The sequence below is a fragment of the Mauremys reevesii genome, linkage group 9, assembly GCF_016161935.1.
Source record: "Mauremys reevesii isolate NIE-2019 linkage group 9, ASM1616193v1, whole genome shotgun sequence".
In the NCBI taxonomy this organism is placed as follows: Eukaryota; Metazoa; Chordata; order Testudines; family Geoemydidae; genus Mauremys; species Mauremys reevesii.
In genome coordinates this window covers 9,142,897-9,164,647 of record NC_052631.1, presented here as the reverse complement: position 1 = coordinate 9,164,647, position 21,751 = coordinate 9,142,897, and the positions used below count along the sequence as shown (strand labels likewise).

Sequence of the window (21,751 nt, the reverse complement as noted above, 5' to 3'; positions counted from 1 at the left end):
TTGAATAAGGGGTGAATAAATGATTTGCCTGAGCTCTTTCCCAAGGTCTTGCATGAAGTATGGAGACAGAAGATAGATCTTTCAGCCCCAAAGCCTATGCCTGAACAACAAAAACGGGGCATTCTCAAAGGTTTTCTTTAGGTTGCTACCACATTTACAGCTCTTCAAAATATATTATTGCCAAGCTTTTCATGTTCAGCTCCAGGATTAATCTCAAAATTAATTCAGTTGAAAGGTATAGCAGAACCATTTTAAAGCATGTGTGAAGAGACACTTACAACTCCACCAGTAGACAGAGCTTATATCTCCTTACCATCAAAAATAAACCAGTTTAGCCTGTAGTGCACTGATTTTAGCTAGCTCAGAATACACAGATCAACTGGTTTTATTGATTGTAAAACCACTTGAGTCTAGCAATATGGGTACAGCTTCTTAGGAAAACATAATTTACCTGAATATGTAAAATCTTCTCTACTTCAATGTACTATATTGCATTGTTTTATTTTTTTATTAAAACTTTGCAAATCTACTAAGAAATATTTACATTATAAGAATTTTTACTCAAGTTTGGGTTGAATTCTTTCTAACAGTGCTTTTATAAGGAAAAAAATTAAGCAAATGTCACAAACTCAAGTGCATAATTTGCACATGCAGTTACTGTGGTTGTAGATGCAACTATGGCAATTGCTTGTTTAGCTATAGTTAGTCTAGCATAAAAGTCTGTCTTTTGTGAACAGTTTTTTAAATCTGGGTTATGTTTTCAGCTGAACGTGAAGGATAAGACACTTTATGTAAATGGTAGTTATGAGCTGTTACTGCTTATGAAAGAATGAAAAACCAACACTAAGCTGTACAGGAGGTTAATAAGCTGTACATCTTAGTGTTTAGTTTTTAATTCTGGTGTCTGCTCTCCTTTGGAGGGTGTTTTTTCCATTTCAGTTTCTATGGGAACCACTTCAGGCAAAATAAGAAAATTTTACTTTTTTTGCTTGACTTCAAGCTAACTTTTTTGACAGTTTCCAAAGATGGTGCAAACATTGGCATGGAACATATACATATCACTCTTACCTTAAATTAACCTTCCTGATAACTAAAGTGGTGCTTTCCACAGCACCAGTTTCAGCTAATACAAATTGATTTAAAGGAACCCTTAGAATTCAAAATGGTGATGTCCTAGATTTTAAAAATAGCCATTCTTAAATATTGTGCTTTTTAAAAAAAAAAAAAAATGCTGATGTATTTATTTCTTTTTAGACCTCTTGGGCCTGAAAGTCTTTTACTTCGAGGAGCAAGATTAAAAAACGCAAAAGAAATTTTTGGTTTGTAGACATTGAAACATTTTTAACAGTGTGTCTTCTTAAAACATGTTGATGAGTTGTGGCCTAATTTTCACCTTCATATTGAAGATATTTTAACAATCCTACTGGGGATTACCTGTAGATGGGGTATGATTATGGCTGAAGGGGAGGAGACTATGACCAGAGAGCCCTGTGGGGTATCAGATTCTGTCTTTGGGTTTAATAATGGAGTAACAAGAATCCATTAGCTAGGTGTCTCTGACACTGCCGTCTGTTTCCAGACCTACTCTAGGGCATTTATATTCTGACCTCTATGCTCTTAATTATATATCAGGGAACAGTAAAGACCTAACATTGAGCTGTATTAGCAAGTGCTAAAATTAGTTCCAAAACTCTGCTTTATCATCACAGAATGCCACCGAAATGTCTGTCTAGCCTCACCATGGTGTCTGAGTGCACATTACAAGTAGCAACCCCTCTAATTTTTGTAGAAAACACTAAGCTGTACCTGAACAGAAACTGAAGTATGATTCTGTTTTTTCAGGTGTTGCTGTGTATACGGGTATGGAGACAAAGATGGCATTAAATTACAAGAGTAAATCTCAGAAACGATCAGCAGTAGAAAAGTATGTATGTGTTATACTGTCTTATTTATGTGTAGAATCTAAACTCAGTGTTTCAGCAGTAATTAAAAAAAATTGCCTATGTTTTTGTCAGTTGTCAGTACATAGACATTGTAAATGTTAGGTCTTCTGCAGGCTGGTGTAATTGTAATTTAAATTCCATTTGTTAATACTGGTTCTCTGATTTCATCACTTAATTACTTACAGCTTCATTTTGCAATAGTATGCAAAACTAGTTTGATTGCTCTCTCTTACAAGGAAGGATTAGAATAATAAAAATAAGTCAGATTTTCCTCTAAGGCCCTGTTTGGCAGTCTTTAGGCAGCAACTACCTAAGGCCATGAATGCTACTCCAGAGTAGTCAGGAGGAGATTATTGAAGAGATGTGAGGTGCTCCTTTCACCAGAGGTTCCGAATTCGTGTTTTACAGTAGTCCCAACCTTTGTCACTCTCTTGACACATCCTTTATTAGGAAGTTGCATCCTGCCCTTGCAGTGGGATGAACCCAGTCGAAGTCTTAATTTCTATCTCCTGAATCCTGATTTTCTCCCCTTCTTGTTCCATGTGGGTGCTTGTCCCTGTTACATGGTCTGTGGTATTAGTAGAGAAGATACGGATTCTGAAAAGAATGTCTCCTCAGGTGTATATGGAGCACTGAGTATCTGAAGATACTGGAAAATGCAGTTTGCCATGAAAAAAAAATGTTTGGTTTAATTATTTCTGGAAAAAATAATTTACCCAGAAACATTGTGAGGGATATTAACTCCTTATACAGGTTGCAAGTTCTATTTTTAATTCTTGGCTTGTTGTCTTTCCAGTCTAAAAGGCTGTTAAATGTACTGTTTTGACATAAGTCTACAAATAGAACTCATTATACCAAATTTGTCTCTTAAAAATATTTAATGTTTTTGTCTGTGCAAGTTGTTCAAAGTCCAGGCTGGCCCGCTGACATTCTTTTACAACCAAAATGTTAATTATACTAATGTAGCCAGACACAAACAAATCTCTGGGATGCACAAGAAGCTGCTGTATCTTCTTGCTGTATCTCCTCATTTAACATTTCCCGTGCACTGACATCAACGATGGCTTTGAGTATTGACAGGGTTGAAAGGTAGTCACTGTCCAGTCAAGTACTGACAGGCAATGCTATGGAACTGCATTTTCAGGTAGTGAAAAGGGAGCGGCCTTGGATTGGGTCTCTGTATTGGTTTTCCTTAGTTCCTTCGCATTCTGAAGTGGTATTCAGAAGAGAGGGTGTCCTTGGAACAAGGATAATAAAAATTAATCCCCAAAACTCCAAACAGCAGCTGTTACAGAATACAGATTTTGATACAGTGTTGCACCTTAATCTAACCTTCAGTTTACAATAACTGCAGAAATCTACTGTAATTTAGTATACATTTTAGTCAAATGTAGTATTCCATTCCTGTTTGCCATTGTTTCCATTTGTCACATAGAAACTTTTCTGTTTGAAACAGACGCACTGAAAATATTTGCCAACAAAACATTTTGTCATAGTTAAATTTTAACATTACTTTCATACATTAAGGGAAAAAACAGAACAGAATACACTGAAATAGTATTTTTGTGTCCTCCTTCTAGGTCTATGAACTCATTTTTGATTATCTATCTAATAATCCTCCTTTTTGAAGCAGTCCTGAGTACAATCTTAAAATATGCCTGGCAAGCTGAAGAAAAATGGGATGAACCTTGGTATGACCAGAAAACTGAACATGAAAGAAACAGCAGTAAGGTAATAGGTGGTTATGTAAAACTACATATCGAGTCAATACACCCATAGATACTAAGAGTATGTCTGAACCTTAGAATACTTCCATTCTTGGATTTAGGCATGGCAGCTTCATAGTCTTTCATAGATATGGTTGGAAATCAGTATTTCTTTAATCAGGGCCGATTCCAGCTTTTTTGCCGCGTCAAAGGCGGGGTGTGTGGTAGGGGGAGATCGGCGGCACTTAGGCGACTGCACTACTGTGCCACTTCATTCTTCGGCAGCAATTCAGCGGCCAGTCCTTCCCTCCGAGAGGGACTGAGGGACCCGCCGCCGAATTGCCACCGAAGACCCGAATGTGCCGCCCCCTTCCATGGGCCGCCCCAAGCACCAGCTTGCTGTGCTGGTGCCTGGAGCCGGCTCTGGCTTTAATTTAACCTTTGGAGGAATCCAGCTTTAGTTTTAGTCCTGTTTCTGAAGTGGGGGAGCGCAAACTGTCATTTCCTAGACTTTTTGTTTCTTTTGGCAAGGCCCAGTTTTTGTTTTAGTAGGGTATATTCACAAGGCTCTGTTTCAGGGTTCTGTGTGTTCATCTCACATTGTTTGAGGGTATCTTGCCCATCCTTTTATGTTTAAAACAAAGAAGTTTTTGGGATTTTGCCTATTTTGTGCACTGCCTGTTACAGTGATTTTATTGTATTTTTTACTTTGGGAAATCCTGTCATGCTGGTATCAGTCAAGTAACTTCCCTTTGCCTGTAATTTCACTGCTTTGAAGACATTGCCAGACAGAATTCTCTTTCCTTTAGAGTTTGAATGTATTCTTTGAAGAGATGTTCTGTTGGATCTTATAGTTTACATCTCTGGAGGATATCCCTACTTAGTCATTTTTTTATTTTAAATTTCTGACTTGTTTTGGGGGCCTCCTGCTTCCCATGCAGTTCAGGAGCTTATAAGAAAGTTTGGGAGGGGGTGAAATTTTCAGAGGTACATGGTGGAGTTAAATGCTCATTTCCCTCTGACTTACACTGGGAGTTAGGCACCTAACTTGCCTTTGTAACATTGGAAATCTCCCCTCTAAACTCTAAGGCTGTGGCAGTTGGTGTGTGTTGACTAGTCATCATACAAATATGTAAAAGGATCCAAATTATTGTACTGAAGAGAGTTCTCCCAGGTTTCACACTGCTGCTGTAAAGTAAAATAAAATGGAAGAAGATATGAGGAGCTCTCATTCAAGAACCTACCGCCAATGTTGTATTGGTACCTTTATTATAACACATGACTTTCCCAAGGGTTTATGATGTGAATGTTCTTCATGATTGAACTGGAAAAACATAAACATAATCTCTTCCTGGATGCAACTTTTTTTGTAAATTACATTTATAGTTGAGTGTTAAACTTACCAAATGCTTTTAGCTTTAAAACAATCTTATTTAAAATTTTAATTTTGCAAAGTATTAATGAATTGAAGATGTTTCAAAATTGCTCAGTGGCCATCTTTTTAGTATCTGAAACGACTTAAAGAATCTCCAGTTTTTTGAAGTAGTCAGTCAAGTAAAAGGTGTATTTTTTTTCTTGATTTTGTCTGAAGTAGTTGTTATATAAATGAGAAGAATTTCTGGAACCATTGCAGTGTGTTAGAAAAAATAGGTTAAGTATTTACTAAGCCATTCCATCCCCTCATCCTCACCTTCAAGGCTATATGTAACCTTGCCCTTTTCTTTAATGTCGTTTCCTCCTACTTTTCCCTCTTAATCATCTTTTTTTCACTTTGTTGCTCCCTTTATCTTTCTTCCACTCTTGTCAACCACCTGCCCCTCTTATAGCTCCATTAAATATGCAGTTTTTTAAGAATTCCTTCTAGCTTCTGCCGCTGCTTTTTTCCCAAAAAATACCTTCAGACCCTCCATTTTCTGAGCTACTACACTGTACCTTGTCTTTGTTTATCTTGTCTGTCTTAGATTTGAAAATCTTTAGGGCAGGAAGCCTCTATGTTTTGTAAATCACCATGTAAACTTACAGTGCTGATTAAATAGTTATGCCAGCATTCCCTAGTTAGGAAGAATACTTTTTATTATTAGCAAAATATTTACTACTTTTCCATGCTATTCCCGCACATTGTTCTCCTACTCCAGTATATGTCAGTGGAGTTAAAAGGTATGTTCCAGTTCTTCTTGTCTCAAATATCCCCCTTTAAGCTTTCAGACATGGGTAGGAATTTCCTCAGATAAGTTTAATGCTGAGTTTGTCACACTAATTATCAAGATAATATCCAGAGAAACTGTAAGATTGCATTTCATCCCTGATTCACACCTTTTTCAAAGTATGACTGAACTATGTTGTCATCCTTTAATATAGAAATTTCTAGTTTTTGTTACTTTGTATGGCTACTTTAACGTGATCTTCAATATCAAATGTAAATTATGAATACTATACATAAACGGGTAACAATGTGGAATATCTGTTGCTTTTAACTTGTTTTGCCTTCAGAATTTGTGGATTGTTAAACAGTCTGTGATTGGCTGTTTTGTGGAGTATGTGATGTGCGTTGGTCATCTCAATCCAATTCCTTTTAAAAAAAAACAAAACAAAAACAAAAAAAATTCACATTACAGAATCATCAGAACGCTTAATATTGCACCCTCCTTTACAGTCTCAGCAGAAAAGGCATGGATTGATGGGCTTGAGAACTGAAATATCCTCTCATCACTAAAGGCAGTCTGTCTGCATCAATCTTAAAGACATATTGCTTAGGGCACTATGGTGAAGCCTGCATTGTTGCTACTTGTGTTGTACCTCTTCTGTGTATATAGAGGACTTCAGTCTCCTTCAGTACAGACAATCTAATAGCTTTCATAATGCTGAAACACACTTAAGTGACTAAGTTCTGCTTAATGACTCTGGTAATCTTTCCCTCTCTCTCTCTCTCATAGATTCTGAGATTTATTTCAGATTTTCTTGCTTTTCTGGTACTTTACAATTTTATCATCCCTATTTCACTTTATGTGACTGTTGAGATGCAGAAATTTCTTGGATCTTTTTTTATTGGCTGGGATCTTGACCTCTATCATGAAGAAACAAACCAGAGAGCACAAGTAAATACTTCAGATCTCAATGAGGAGTTGGGACAGGTAACAATAATGTCCATTTTTTACTTTTTGTTTAAATATCAGTGTTAAACAGTAAGAAAAAAATATTAGTGTGTTCATATTGACTCTATTTTGAGCAACTCATGAGTTTGAAAATATGATCTGCATATCTGACTTGATGGCAGAAATACATATTTGAAGTCTGGGTTTTTTTTAATGTTAGCAAAATAAGTTTGATATATGGGTAGATGGTAATATTTTTTGTGTTAAATGTACATGATTCCAATTTGTTTTCTTTTATATTACTCTAGGTGGAGTATGTGTTTACAGATAAAACTGGTACATTAACTGAAAATGAAATGCAGTTTCGGGAATGCTCTATTAATGGCATCAAATACCAAGAGATCAATGGCAAACTAGTTCCAGAGGGGTTGACTGAGGATTCCCCAGATGGAATTAGACAGAGTCTTGTAAGATTTTTTTTTTCTTCAACCTGAATAGATGCTGATTAATATTTCAGTTTAAATATTCTTTCTTGGTGTGTTATGTAGAAGAAGCAGAACTTCTGGAAGGATTTCAGGTAGTAAAAGTGATTACAGAAAGAGTGGTAGATGTAGGACAGTTTTTGAGAAATTTGATTTAAATACCCTATTCTGTGGTACTGTAGAGTAGCTCATCTTGTTTTAGAAAGATGAACTTGGCTTATGAACTGCTGTGTCTTTCTTTTTATAGATGAAAGAGGAAGAGCTCTTCTTGAAAGCAGTCTGTCTCTGTCACACGGTGCATATCAGTGCAGATCAAACTGATGGCATTGGTGATGGGCACTGGCATGCCAATGGAATAGTGTCTCAGCTGGAGTACTATGCTTCCTCACCAGATGAGAAGGCTTTAGTTGAAGCTGCTAGCAGGTGAGTTCTAAGGCCAAAATTGTGACAGGCACAGCATGGCCTACAGCAGCTTCAAAAGTTAACAGGGAGATTTCACAGCCCTGTGGCCAATTACTACAGTTTACTGCAAAGGGGCGCACGTTCTCTCTCTCTCTCACTCTCTCTCACCCCCACCCCATCCAGGCATTTTTTTATATATAGAGGAAGTTTTACTTCTGGATCAATTGATAGAAAGTAGTCAGCCCAGGGACCGGTCAGTGGGGTCTGTACACATCACGATTTCCTGGGCCACAAAGAGACTTAGGGGAGCACTTAGAGACTTAGGCCTGGTCTACCACAGGGATTGGCGGGGGGGAATCGATCTAAGTTACGCAACTTCAGCTACATGAATAACATAGCTGAAGTCGATGTACTTAGATCTACTTACCACGGTGTCTTCACTGTGGTAAGTCGACAGCTGACGCTCTCCTGTTGACTCCGCCTGCACCTCTTGCCCTGGTGGAGTACTGGAGTCGACAGGAGAGCACTCGACAGTCGATTTTATTGCGTCTAGACTAGATGCGATAAATCGACCCCCGCTGGATTGATTGCTGCCCGTCAATCCAGCGTGTAATGTAGACATGCCCTTAGGCAGCTCACATCCTTTACACGTAGACTGTGATTATTTGCCATCAGCACAGTCTTAGACTAGATTAATAATGAGCCATTGGGACATTGCAGAATATTTTAATAACTATTACAATTAAATACTCTGGCTGCAAATGTCTTTGTTTTAATTCTCTAGTTTATAATACTCCAACCTTAAAATTGCATTGCTGTTTAATAGTTTCATCAGTTATTTTATAAATAAGTTAGGCTACATTAAGAGGACCTGTGAATACTTTGAATCAGCTGATCAAGCTTAAACAAAGCACACTGTTTTAATTGTCATATCTGTGTTTTGCTAATATTTAGGAAGTTGCTGCTATTGCTGAAATGCAGTTATAATTAGGCTTAGCAAGTTAAAATCTGTTATGGAATATTTAAAGTGTATGTTTAGAATAATAAAGTAAATAATATAAGATAGACTGTAGATCTGTAGAAGATGTCGAAATCCCTACCCGATGTTAAACAGTGGGTGGTTAAAAACATTTATAAAAACTAATTCTCTCCAAACTTAAATGGAGGGCATATCCCTCGTGTTACTATGTTTCACACAATATTGCATTATCTTTACTACAAAAGAGGTATAGAAGTATTGAGTATTTTTAATTTTCTGGAAATTAGAATCTCTTTTTTTAGGTTATGTGATAGTTTTGCATTATTTAAAAAATGGCTCTTCCACAGATCTCATGTTGATGAAAATAGCAGGTAAACCTTTTTTTTTTTTTCTTTTTCTTTCCACATTTAGAGTTGGTGTTGTATTTACTGGAACTAATGGGGAAGGTATGGAAGTGAAAAGCCTTGGAAAACCAGAAAGGTATTTCTTTCATATCACATTTATTGTGGTTTTCAAAGGATAGAACATTTAAATAATGTGGATTAGTATAATGTTGTACTTTATATTATCTTTACCCTTCCTAGTTGGAAAGCATAGACTATTTTATTCTTCTTGCTTTCCCCGTAACTCCCTTTTTCTGAAACCTTTGCATATGATGTCCTTGAAATGGTAGTATTCCGTCTTTTTTTTTTAATGAGAATTAAATGCATGTAACAATGGAAGGTGTGTGGGTGTGTATATATATGATCTACTGGTATATATGTTACACTTGTCCCCTGTGCCCAATCCCCAGAGGATCTGAGCCTTGTTACAGTTCTCAGAGAACCTGGTTCTTTAGCTCAAGTTGTAGCATCTCATGTTTTCAGCTCTGGAGGTCCTCAGTTCAGTTCCTAGGGTCAGTCAAGATGGCAACTGTCATACATGTGCATTTTGATCATGTCTCAAATTTTTCAGCAAGCAGTTGAGACTATATGGATATTTGCATTCGCTGCATTATACCATAGAATTTTTTGTGTTGGTCTGATCTCTCTTAGTAATAACATGACTGAGGTCAAAGTTTTCAAACCTCTTAACTTCTTTCAGAGTTCTTAAATAACATTTTCAAAAGTGACATAGACACTTAGGATCCTAAATCTTATTGAAAGTAAATGGGCCTTAGGTTCCTAAGTGACTTAGCACTTTTCCAAATGTTACCCCTTAAATTAATACAAGATAAGGCAGCAAGCTAGCAGCTAATAGTAAAAGTAGCTTTCCAGACCCAAAGCTAGTATTCAGTAAACAAGAGTTCCACTGGAAAAAGAACATACTTAACTCTTGCCAGACAGAGGCTACCAATACACCACTGCTGAAAAATAGCAGTTGAGAAAGTATGGATAAATCGTCCCCATTTGTACATAGTATAGTTCTTATAGAATGTCTAGAGCAGAATAGGGGTTTGGGAGACATTTTTATAACTTGTATTTAACTGTTTCCTACTGGCATTTGTTTCTAAGAAAAGATGCTTTCCTTTCCCCTCCCTCTCCCCAGGTATAAATTACTTCATGTTTTGGAGTTTGATCCAAATCGTAGACGAATGAGTGTCATTGTAGAGAGTCCTTCTGGTAAGCAGCCAGATCTTGCACAAAGTTGTAATTTTTAAACTACTAAATGGTGCATATGCTCAATTTTTACTCTGTTTTTTTCTTAGGAGAAAAGCTCTTATTCACAAAAGGAGCAGAATCATCCATTCTTCCTCACAGTAGAGGTGGAGAAATAGACAAAACAAGGATTCACGTAGATGAATTTGCTTTGGTAAGTCAAAACATTCAAGATCTGAACCAACTAATAGGTCTTGGTTGCTTGTGCTACTGCTCAGAAAACATAGTGGAAGTGTACAAAAAAAACTGTGGGTCTCTGTCATGTGGAAGGGGTACTGTTTTATGTGGCACTGCCTCTGCAAGATCTGAAGCTGACACCACCAAATCAGAATAAATTAGTATGTCTTCTAATGTGATTTGATTTATAACTCAGTGTAATTTATAAAACAAAAAATATGATTTTTATAGTTTAAAACTCATTCAGATTTAAATTTGGCACTTGCATCCTAAGAACTCACTGTTACTTAAGCCAGTTGGAAACCCATTCAGTCCTTTTCTGGCTGCTGTCTTTTAACCGAGCCCTGGTCAGCTCTTTTGTTCCTTCAGATTACAATATCTAGGGTCTTAAAGCTTGATAAATCACTTAAATCAACCAAAAACCTTAGTCTTGAACAGATTAAACCACTCTTTAGATTAATTTAAGATGTTTATGCAGCTTTAAGGCCCTAGATATCTTAAAGCTTGGAAAAATGTTCAAGAAAACATAATTTAGGGGGACTAGTCAAGAATAGAGAGGCATTTATATGGGGAGAAATTGTAAGATTCCATGAGCTCAAATGCCAGCAATTTGCAGATGACACTGAGCTCTATTATTAACATTCTTATGCCAATGCCATCCTTGCCCCACCTATCCCAGGGTCTGAGTGAGGAAGATTTGACTGAAGCTATACCCAAGCAAGGTAGAGGTTATGTTTACAAGCAACAGGAAACACTTAGAAAAGCTTCCAACCACACTGAGATCTCCTGTTGAGGGAATTTGTTCCCAAATCCTCAAAATTAGACCACAGTCTGAGTCCTTCTAGACTCCTCAGGGATACTGAACTCTCACATAGCACTGGTTGCAAAACTGTGACTAACTAGGAATTTATAGCCTACTCTTTCCACTGACAAATTTTCCTTATCTGAACACTTTTGTTACCATCACACAATACTACCACAATTCAAAATAACAGACAGGTATTAGAAAATCGTATAATCTGCAGTGCTCTGTCACTAGTCAACATTTGGCCTGCTGGTGCTTGTTAAGTCAAATACATTCCTTCTGCCTCTTCTAGGCTTTCCAATATGTTTCCTTTCCTTGGTGTCTTCTAGTGATTTATTTTTTGTCTTCTATGGTGCTGAGCACATTTTTTGCACTTAACCAAATTTTAGCTTGGTAGTAGTAATCTACCTTATGTAAAGCAACTGGTCAGTTTTTTAAGGTTTCCATTATGTATATTTATAGGATATAAATATTGTATTTATAGTGCCTTCTTTAGTGCCTTTCATATGCTTTTAAATCATTTTATGAATATTATTATGCCTGAAAATGTGCTACTTGTTTTGTTGCAGAAAGGGTTAAGAACTTTATGTGTAGCCTATAGAAGATTCACAGCTGAGGAGTATCAGGAAATAGACAGACGCCTTCATGAGGCTAGAACTGCCTTACATCAACGAGAAGAACAACTGGCAGATGTATTCAACTTCATAGAAAAGGATCTGGAATTACTTGGGGCTACAGGAGTAGAGGACAAGTATGTTTTGGGCCTTCTGCTGATTCCGCTACAAAAACAAAACAGGCTTCTGTTTTATAATTCCATGATGTTGTACCCTTCTTTGTAAAATTGTCCCAACAAACCAAAATAGACAGCTACTTACCTGCGCTTAAATAAATGCACACGTACACTCAGTGAAGTCTTAAATGTACTAAACGTGTTGTGCAGCATGAGACTTGATAGTTCCAATAGTGTGCTATGTGCTTTACAGACAGGTTTTCAAATATCTACCTTGTAAAGTGCATTCACAATCAGACTGACTTAAATGTATGGTAAGGCTTCCAGATTCCTCCTGGGAAAAACCTGAAAAGGAGATATTCTTGAGGCCATTCTACTTTTATGCTGTATTTTTTTTTTAAAAAAAAATTAATTAGTCTCAAAATAAGTTCTGCTGATTCCCAATTTGAAGTCATAATCTCTTTAACAATAGATTGATTGAAAAAATTATTATGATTTGTGTAAGATTATAATTTCAGGGTGCAGATAGAACACTAAAGGGTTTTTCATGTATTTTATGGAATTATTGCTAAACGTAAAAAAAAAAAATAGAAAAAAGTACTGAATATAGGAAACTAAAACTTTTCTTATAAAAGATTTTTCAAATATATATAGAAGATCTCAGCTTAAAACGCCTTACTGCTGCAAATTTGAAGTAATTTCACTTTAGTAAAGGTAAACTTTAGATTGTGCTTCGCTGAGGTCTTGATTAGACTGGGTGGAAACAAAATTAGCTGAATACATTTGTGAATAGTTTTAGGAATACCCTTATTGCATCCAAATATGCCAATTTACAAGTTAAATATCCTACCATATCATAATTGCCTATTTCAAACATGATTTTGTGTTCCTTTTTATCACACGCTTTGTTATATTTAAATATTAAACCCAATCATAATGTGGACTGTTTTTTTGTAGCGAGTTCTACCAATTAGTGAAGATGTTCTTATTTTCAGACTCCAAGATAAAGTCCAAGAAACTATAGAGGCACTCAGATTGGCTGGTATCAAAGTGTGGGTGCTTACTGGAGATAAGCATGAAACAGCTGTTAGTGTGAGTTTATCATGTGGACACTTCCATAGAACCATGAACATCCTTGAACTTGTACAACACAAATCAGACAGTACATGTGCAGAGCAGCTGAGGCAGCTAGCCAGGAGGTAAAGTACCATATGTGGCAATCTGAATGATGATACTAACTCTGGATTATTTTTATTTCTCAAGTTTTACGACAATTAATCATTTTAGTTTATTTACATGCCTAATATATAAACTTACTCTGACACTAATAAAGCTGTTGCTTCTGAAAGTCTAACAGACACTCTTCTTCTCAACTTGTGTGATTATTTGTTGTGAATATAGTACTTGCTTACTGTGTAACTAAATTAAAATACAATGTTATTTTCAATGTAATAATGACTTTTTTTTTCTCTGAATAGAATAAAGGATGATCATGTAATCCAGCATGGGCTGGTTGTGGATGGCACCAGCCTCTCTCTTGCACTCAGGGAACATGAAAAACTCTTCATGGAAGTTTGTAGAAATTGTTCTGCAGTGCTGTGTTGCCGCATGGCACCCCTGCAAAAAGCAAAGGTAAGTCAATATGCAATAATAATGGTTATTTTCAAATATAAGAATGTTTACATTTGTAAACTATATATTGTATGATTATGATGACATCCTGCCTTCCAAAGCTTATTATAAAGTTAAGTATTATGAACGTCTTCTCGGAAGAATAGTCCTATTGACCAGTATTACAGTTGAGATTCCTTCAAGGAAATCCTTTCCATCTCACCTCAATGGAGAAATCTTCTTGGATTAAATTGGAGAAGCTTTATGAAGAAAGTACAACTGCAGTTCTTAAAAGGTGTAAAACATCTGGAAGCTTGAGTTGGGGGGAAAGAGGCCTCACCTCTGAAAGAATAAGCTCTCTAGTGGGAATGTGCCTTCAGACTATTTTTTTCTCTGAAGCTGTCCTGATTTCATATCTACTCATATTTAGTTCTTCACTGAATTTTGCTCAGCACAGTTTTAATAAGTTGCTGGATATCCCGTAACACTGGATAGTGGCATTTTTCTGGCTTGTTCCTGTCAGGCACAGGAATGAAGTTTGAACCTTCTATGGTTCTGTTCAGACTGTATAGAAGAAAGTGGTTGCAGAAGTACTGGTAACTTATTACCATTCTCCAGCCCAGAAATCCAGATGTTTTCAAAATTACTGTCTGGGGTGAAATTTCATGTTTAACCTGGGCCTGTAAATTATACTCTCTGGAATGCTTTTGAGTAACTGGTAGCATGGCTAACCATCATGATAGACCTGTTGCTCCTGAGAGAGAGTATTATTCTGCTTAACGTAATGGGACTGAAAATGGGTGTATAATGTAAGAAAAAACTGTTGCCTAAATAGCATCAGATACCTTTCCAACATGGAACTAGTTTCTGTCTGTTGTATAACATTGGACCTCTTAAAGGATACATGGAAATCAAAACAATGAATTATGGGCTTGTTCCAATGTCCACTGAAATGAGCGAGGTTCTTCTATTATTCACGTTTCTGAAATCTCAGGAGTGGTTTGTTTCTTGTTGTTACTATTCCCCACTGGCTGAGACAATTCACTGGCTTGATGATGGTAGTCATATTACATATTTTGCTTGACTTGAAATTTTTGTTGCCAGCCTGCATCTTGAAAGCATAGCTATCTTCCAATTTTGGGTCAATACCTGTTTAGTTGGTTTTGCATCTGTGAAGTACGTATTCTTGGCTACCAAAGAAGGTAGGTGGCAGCCAACAAGAATGATTTTTCACATCCTCTTGTTCCTGTCTTCTCCTACAAGTATATCTGCCTTATTTCCCGCATCTTATAACAGCCTATGTTAAAGCAGCTTCTGATGGAACTGACTTGCCTTAGCCATCAAAACTACAGTCAGATTACTCTGAAATGAGTACAGGACGAGGATAAACATGTTTTGTGGCAGCTTACTGTAGGCCTTTAAGGTTGTATTCCTTCATTCATCATGCCATTCCTCTCCTTTCTTTTACCCTGAGTGCATATTGATACATCAGGGAGTTATATGATTTTCCTCTGGGAGATATTTTCTGCAAAGGTTTCTGGCTCCACATCCAACAACTTGAAGACTCAGAACATCTGTAATTGTGTTTGTGAGGTTTATCCCTTTGAGCTAGAGCAGCAGTTCTCAAACTGTGGGTCGGGATCCTAAAGTGAGTTAGTCCCATTTTAATGGGGTCCCCAAGGCTGGCATTAGACTTGCTGGGGCTCTGGGCTGAAGCCAAAGACTGAGCCCCAGTGCCTGCATGGTGGGGTTCAGGTTATAGGACCCCTGGGCTTTGGCCCCCCTGCCCAGTGTGGTGGGACTCACATGGGCTCAGGCTTCACTGTGTGTCCACCCCATCCATCCCCCCCCGGGGTTGTGTAGTAATTTTTGTTGTCAGAGGGGGGGTTGCGGTGCAATGAAATTTGAGAAACCCCTGAGCTAGAGCACTCTCTCTCAATCCAGAAAACTAATCATTCATTATTTCTTCTTCGCCATGTGTCTGTTTCGAGGAATGCTTCTCAAGTTTGAGTTTTCCTAGCACTGGTTAGAAGGTTCCTGTTCAGAATGTGTTTAATGTGTGCAGCAAAGATTTCGAGGGCTGCTGTTCTCAGGAATGCACGTAATTCTTGCATCCAGAGATACAATAGTGTTTCTCCATTTTACCTGTTCTACAGTTATCCCGCCCAGTAACTAAACTGGGGCTACTCACTGGCTGTAAACCTATTTTGCTTTGAAAAGAGGAGGAACTATTTTTGTTAGTGTCATTCTTAATTAGAATTCCTGATGACTCTTTGACTTTCTCAAATCATAATTGATGGTTATCTGTCTGTCCTTTTTAAGGGATGTTTCTTATATGAACTTATCCTTTCTTCTAGTCTCACTTCTAGTATGTGAGAGGATGCAAGATTCTTGTATGGCAATGGTATGTTCTTCTGGCACAGCACATCCTTTCCATTGTCTGTGCCAAAATACATATTTGATGACATTAGCAATTCCTTTATTGCACTGTACTTAAGTAATCTAGGGAGACATCTATACATATGTCTACTTTCCTTAGCTGTATTCATCATGGTTGATTCTATGGAGTATCTCACAAAAGTTTTAGCATTCCCTTCCAGGTTTGCTGTGTCTCCTGTTACATTACTAGTACCTTTCTAGGTTCTAGCCTTGCAATCAAAGACATTGGGGCTGCACCTCTCTTCCTGCACAAACAAAAGGCGGTTCAAACTTATCCAGAGGGCTTGGTCACACCCCTTATCCTTACACTAGATTCTCTCTGCCTCCATTGGTGCAAACAAAGCAGCAGTTTAGCACCCCCTGCCTTATCTATTGCAGTCCTTAATGGTGGAGCAGTCCAGTCGGAGCAAACTGAAGATCAAGAGGTGCTTCATCTGCAAAAGAGACCTTTTCAGGAGCCACTTCTCTCCTGAGCTGTGTGGAAAGGATGAGTTTGTTAATCCCTTTGCGTATATATTCTTTAATGGAAGTCTTTTGGATGAGTTTGTTAATATATACCCCTACTACTCAACTTGATACTAATGCAAAAGATCACATACAAAGGAATGCAGTGCAGGCCATATGTTGTTGTCTTCGTTTTGAGCAGTGTTGATTGTGTCTATGTCCATTTACCACCTGTTCAGCTATTCCCATATTCTCCTGTTTCCTGTTTGTTGTAAGAAGTTTAGGAAGTCTCTGGGGTGTTCTCAGATATAAGAAACACTCCTGGCCCTTTTTATGATCTGGTGATTGTTCTGTGGATAATTCCCTTCAGTTATATAGCCTTCAAGAAAAGGAATTCAGTAAATACTGTATTTTCAGAGAGATTAAATGTATTCTTAAGCTTTAAGAGTTGAGGGAATTTCATCCAGTCTTGTCAAATTATGTGATACTGAATTCAGAGAAATTAATCTCTCCTTAAATCTGCACATACCACCAGATAAGAGTTTTCTCCATAACCTACTCTGCATGATCTTGAGACCGTACTATCAAGGGATTCAAATTTTGGATTATTCCCTGGTTCAATTTTCAGTTTTCCCTTTGTTCAGCGGCTATGGAATGTCTGTTCATCCTAATTATTTTGTATGTCTTTTATGTGAAAATACCAATTTTATAGTAGCTCTGTTTTTATATAGTAGTTTTGAATCGGTAGCCTGTGAATTAATATGGGGAAATTGTGCTATATTATTTTCCTACCCATATTGAAAATATGCTTTTCTTATGTTGTGTGGGATGATTTATATCATACAATTCAACTTCAGGATACAGTTGAGGTTTTTTCTTCCTGTCTTAAGTGTTGTTTTCTTATATTTCAAGTTGTTTAGCATTCAAACTTTTTTAGTTTGCCTGCATTATGTATACACAGCATAATCTGATGGATGAATGAGTCTGTTTTCATAGTCCCCGTGAAACCTTTTAAGAGAGTTAACTCTGTAGGTAACCTTTGAAGGTACTGTCTATCGGTTGCTCCTACTCCCTACTTGCATGAGAAGTAAAATTGAGTATTTTGGTTAGATTAATAGTTGTAAAAGAGCAGATGGTTATGTGGGGAGAAGGTTATATGTAATAGCCTGGAGGCATGTGTAATTTCAGAGTATGTCCACACTGCAATTGAAGGTGTGATTGCAGCTCAGGTGGGCATGGCTTGGTTAGCTTTAGTGTAGACAGCAGAGCTTAAAATACCAGTGACGATGTGTCAGCATGAACAGTGCAGGCTAGCAACTCAAGTGTGTACCCAGGGCTACAAGCCGCTTGTACAGCCTATGCTGCAAGACATGGCAACATGTGCTTCTGCTGGATTAAAGCTCACATAGGTATACCTACCCAAGCTGTATTCACATATTTGATTGCAATGTAGACATATCCTAAAAGTTGTGTTAAAAAACAAGAGGCTTTTCCAATAGAGCTATGAATTTATGTGACATGCTGGAGATACTCTTATCCAAGCATGCTTATCCCTGGGGTTCACTGGTGGTTGCATTTATTTAAGCTACTCATGAATTAGTGCAGATTTATAACCTGAAAATCCCCTCACCAACCTTTTCCTTTTTTCCCCCACCTCTTCAGGTAGTACGACTGTTAAAAACATCTCCAGAGAAACCTATAACATTAGCCATTGGTGATGGGGCTAATGATGTAAGCATGATACAAGAAGCGCATGTTGGCATAGGTAACTGACCTTTTTCAGAACTTTCACTTGATATAAATATTTAAGCTTGTGTTCTTAATAAAGCATTTTACTGTATGTAGAATTAGTCTGTACTTGTACTTTTAAACTGCTGAACTTGACATTTACACCTGAAAATGACAATACATCAATCTTCCAATCATTTTTAAACACGCAGTTGCATGTTGTATGTCAGAATTTCAGTGGAATCTAAAATGGAAGACCATTCCCTTCTGAAGACAATATCTTAAATATCAATAGCTCGTGTCCGTTATACTGCACATCAGAATCTAGCCCCCCATAAAATGGTATTCTCTTAATTATCTTCAGCTGTTACTTAAGACACTATTGAATGTCTCTCTTGACACAGAATTGAAGCTATTCTCTTTATAGAGGTAACTAAAGTTTTACCACTTAACATATTTTTTTGCTATAAACTGTCATTCAGGCGTAAATGCAGTAGTATTTTGGTCTAACTGGTCCAGGGACCTTGAGTGAAGCTGATCCTCTAATTGTCAAAAGTGTTACCTCCTATTGATATGAATAGCTACTGGAGTCTTTAAAATGTGAAAGTGTATAGAAGATAACCTGTCACTTTCAAATGTATATTTTCATAAATTTACTTTGTCTGCATGATTTACTCTAATTTCATTTATATTTTATGTCCCAAATATTACAGGAATTATGGGGAAAGAAGGAAGGCAAGCTGTAAGAAACAGTGACTATGCAATAGCAAGGTTTAAATTCCTCTCCAAGTTGCTTCTTGTTCATGGTCACTTTTACTATATTAGGATAGCAACCCTTGTACAGTACTTTTTTTATAAGGTAAGTCTATTCAGTGTGCCAGTGATGTTCAGTAGAACTAAGGATTCTTTTTCCTAGCCTAAATGTGTCTCAGACTTAATTCTTGCAGTTAAATCACCAAAATATTAAATATCTACCACCTGGGAGTGTCTGGGTATTGATATACAACAGAGCAAACCTGAAATGAGAGACCCATTTTGCTTCAGAATTCATGTGGAATACTGCCCACTGGAAGTATCTTTGAATATTGCAGCAGAGTTCACCTAGGCAAGTGTGCAGCTATTGTTACTCTACCAACTTAACCCATTTTAAAATTTTCTTGGATTTTAAGTCATCTTGGGTACTACCCTGAGCCCAGTTCCTCTGTCAGTTTTTGTCATCTATAGTCAGTTTTGTTTTTTTTTCCCAAAAAGAACAGGAGTATTTGTGGCACCTTAGAGTCTAACAAATTTATTTGAACATAAGCTTTTGTGGACTACAGCCCACTTCATCAGATGCATAGAATGGAACATATAGTAAGAAGAGAGAGATACATACAGAGAACATGAAAAAGTGGAAATAGCCATACCAACTGTAAGAGGCTAATTAATTAAAATGAGCTATTATCAGCAGGAGAAAAAAAACTTCTGTAGTGATAATCAAGATGACCCATTTTAGACAGTTGACAAGGTGTGAGGATACTTAACATGGGGAAATAGATTCAGTATGTGTAATGACCCAGCCACTCCCAGTCTCTATTTAAACCCAAGTTAATTGTATCTAGTTTGTATATTAATTCAAGCTCAGCAGTTTCTTGTTGGAGTCTGTTTTTGAAGCTTTTCTGTTGCAAAATTATAGACTCATAGACTTTAAGGTCAGAAGGGACCATTATGATCATCTAGTCTGACCTCCTGCACAATGCAAGCCACAGAATTTCACCCATCCACTTCTATAACAAACCCCTAGCCTATGTCTGAGTTATTGAAATCCCCAAATTGCGGTTTGAAGACCTCAAGCTGCAGAGAATCCTCCAGCAAGTGACCCGTGCCCCATGCTGCAGAGGAAGGCGAAAAACCTCCAGGGCCTCTGCCAATCTGCCCTGGAGGAAAATTCCTTCCCGACCCCAAATATGGCGATCAGTTAAACCCTGAGCATGTGGGCAAGACTCACCAGCCAGCACCCAGGAAAGAATTCTCTGTAGTAACTCAGATCCCAACCCATCTAATATCCCATCACAGACCACTGGGCATACTTACCTGCTGATAATCAAAGATCAATTAATTGCCAAAATTAGGCTATACCATCCCCTCCATAAATTTATCAAGCTTAGTCTTAAAGCCAGATATGTCTTTTGCCCCCACTACTCCCCTTGGAAGGCTGTTCCAGAACTTCACTCCTCTAATGGTTAGAAACCTTCGCCTAATTTCAAGTCTAAACTTCCTAGTGTCCAGTTTATATCCATTTGTTCTTGCCACCTTTAAATCTGTTACTGAGTGACCAGAGAGGTTGAAATGTTCTCCAACTGGTTTTTTAATATTATGATTCCTGATGTCAGATTTGTGTCCAGATTTGTATTCTTTTGCGTAGAGACTGTCCAATTTGGCCAACGTACGTGGCAGAGGGGCATTGCTGGCACATGGTGGCCTATATAACGTTGGTAGATGTTCAGGTGAACGAGCCCCTGATGGTGTGGCTAATGTGATTAGGTCCTGTGATGGTGTCATTTGAATAAATATGTGGACAGTCACTTTTTTCCCCCTATTTAAAAAAAAAAATGTTTATTCTTCTACAAGTGATTGTCCCTTTTGTATTCCAATGAGGGATATGTGCATGTGCCCTTGTATTGCCTCGTGGTTTATCCCGAGGCAGTAAAGGGCGGGGCAGACCGACCGTGTCTCCAGTTCCTTCTCACTGCCGCATGGTCAGGGTTGGAGTGTCTCCTGATCTCTTGTTTTTAGTCATTCACTTTTGAAAAATTTTACCAAAATACTTACTTTTTTTTTATAGGATTTTATTGTTTGTTATTGTAATTTGATAATTCCTTGGGACACGGCTTCTGCGTTTTTTCCCACCAAATAATTTCTTCCCACACCCCAGCTCCTAGGTCTGGGTTCTGGATTATGCCGAAAATGACAAAATTAAAAGCCTGTGCTTCCTGCCCTGGCTCATTTTCCATCAGCAACAAACACCAACGCTGTTTATACTGTTTGGGGGAAGCCCACATCACCTTCAGGTGCAGGATCTGCCTCTCCTTCCCTGCCTTTACACGGGAGGGCCAAGCTCTCTACCTCAAGAAACACCTCATGGAGGTTGCCATGGGGCTGAAGTCGGATCCTGGCCCATTGTACGTGAGCCTGAGCAATCCAAGAGCACTCCCCCTACCACAGAGCCTCTGTCTGGCTCTGCCAGTACCAGTGCTACAGGCCCCAAGTCAGGGCGTAGCCATCAGCCACAGAAGTATGCGCAGAAGCATGGTAGTAAGTCTTCCTTTAAATCCAAGAAGGACGCTGCATGGTCCACAAGTTCCAGGCATGGAGGGAGCTACACATTCCAAGAGAGATGAGGCCACACCACTTGCCAGATCCACTGGTCCCGGCACCGAATCCACATGCCCCTCCAGCATCCCGTGAATTGTTGGTCCTGAGACAGATGCCTTTACTAGTTCCAGTCCCATCAGTACATCAGACATACCATTGACTCCGGAGAGACTCAGAAGTGCTCCCAGCCCTCACAAACTCTTTGCTTTGGAAGGAGCGAAG

General features: G+C 38.0%; 1 protein-coding gene across 6 annotated transcripts in view; it reads left to right on the top strand.

The window, feature by feature from the left end:
* ATP11B (ATPase phospholipid transporting 11B (putative)) overlaps positions 1-21,751 on the top strand; it is a 92,872-nt gene that overhangs the window by 34,629 nt on the left and 36,492 nt on the right. For 4 of the 6 annotated variants that reach the window (XM_039488190.1, XM_039488189.1, XM_039488191.1 and 1 more), the window contains exons 9-22: positions 1,255-1,319; positions 1,843-1,924; positions 3,524-3,674; positions 6,583-6,780; positions 7,050-7,208; positions 7,471-7,646; positions 9,016-9,084; positions 10,132-10,205; positions 10,292-10,395; positions 11,793-11,974; positions 12,949-13,152; positions 13,432-13,585; positions 18,110-18,212; positions 18,889-19,034. In XM_039488190.1, coding sequence (XP_039344124.1) covers positions 1,255-1,319; positions 1,843-1,924; positions 3,524-3,674; positions 6,583-6,780; positions 7,050-7,208; positions 7,471-7,646; positions 9,016-9,084; positions 10,132-10,205; positions 10,292-10,395; positions 11,793-11,974; positions 12,949-13,152; positions 13,432-13,585; positions 18,110-18,212; positions 18,889-19,034 — 1,867 coding nt within the window. The remainder of the gene's footprint in view (positions 1-1,254; positions 1,320-1,842; positions 1,925-3,523; positions 3,675-6,582; positions 6,781-7,049; positions 7,209-7,470; positions 7,647-9,015; positions 9,085-10,131; positions 10,206-10,291; positions 10,396-11,792; positions 11,975-12,948; positions 13,153-13,431; positions 13,586-18,109; positions 18,213-18,888; positions 19,035-21,751) is intronic. The other 2 variants (XM_039488194.1, XM_039488193.1) reach the window with 1 other exon arrangement.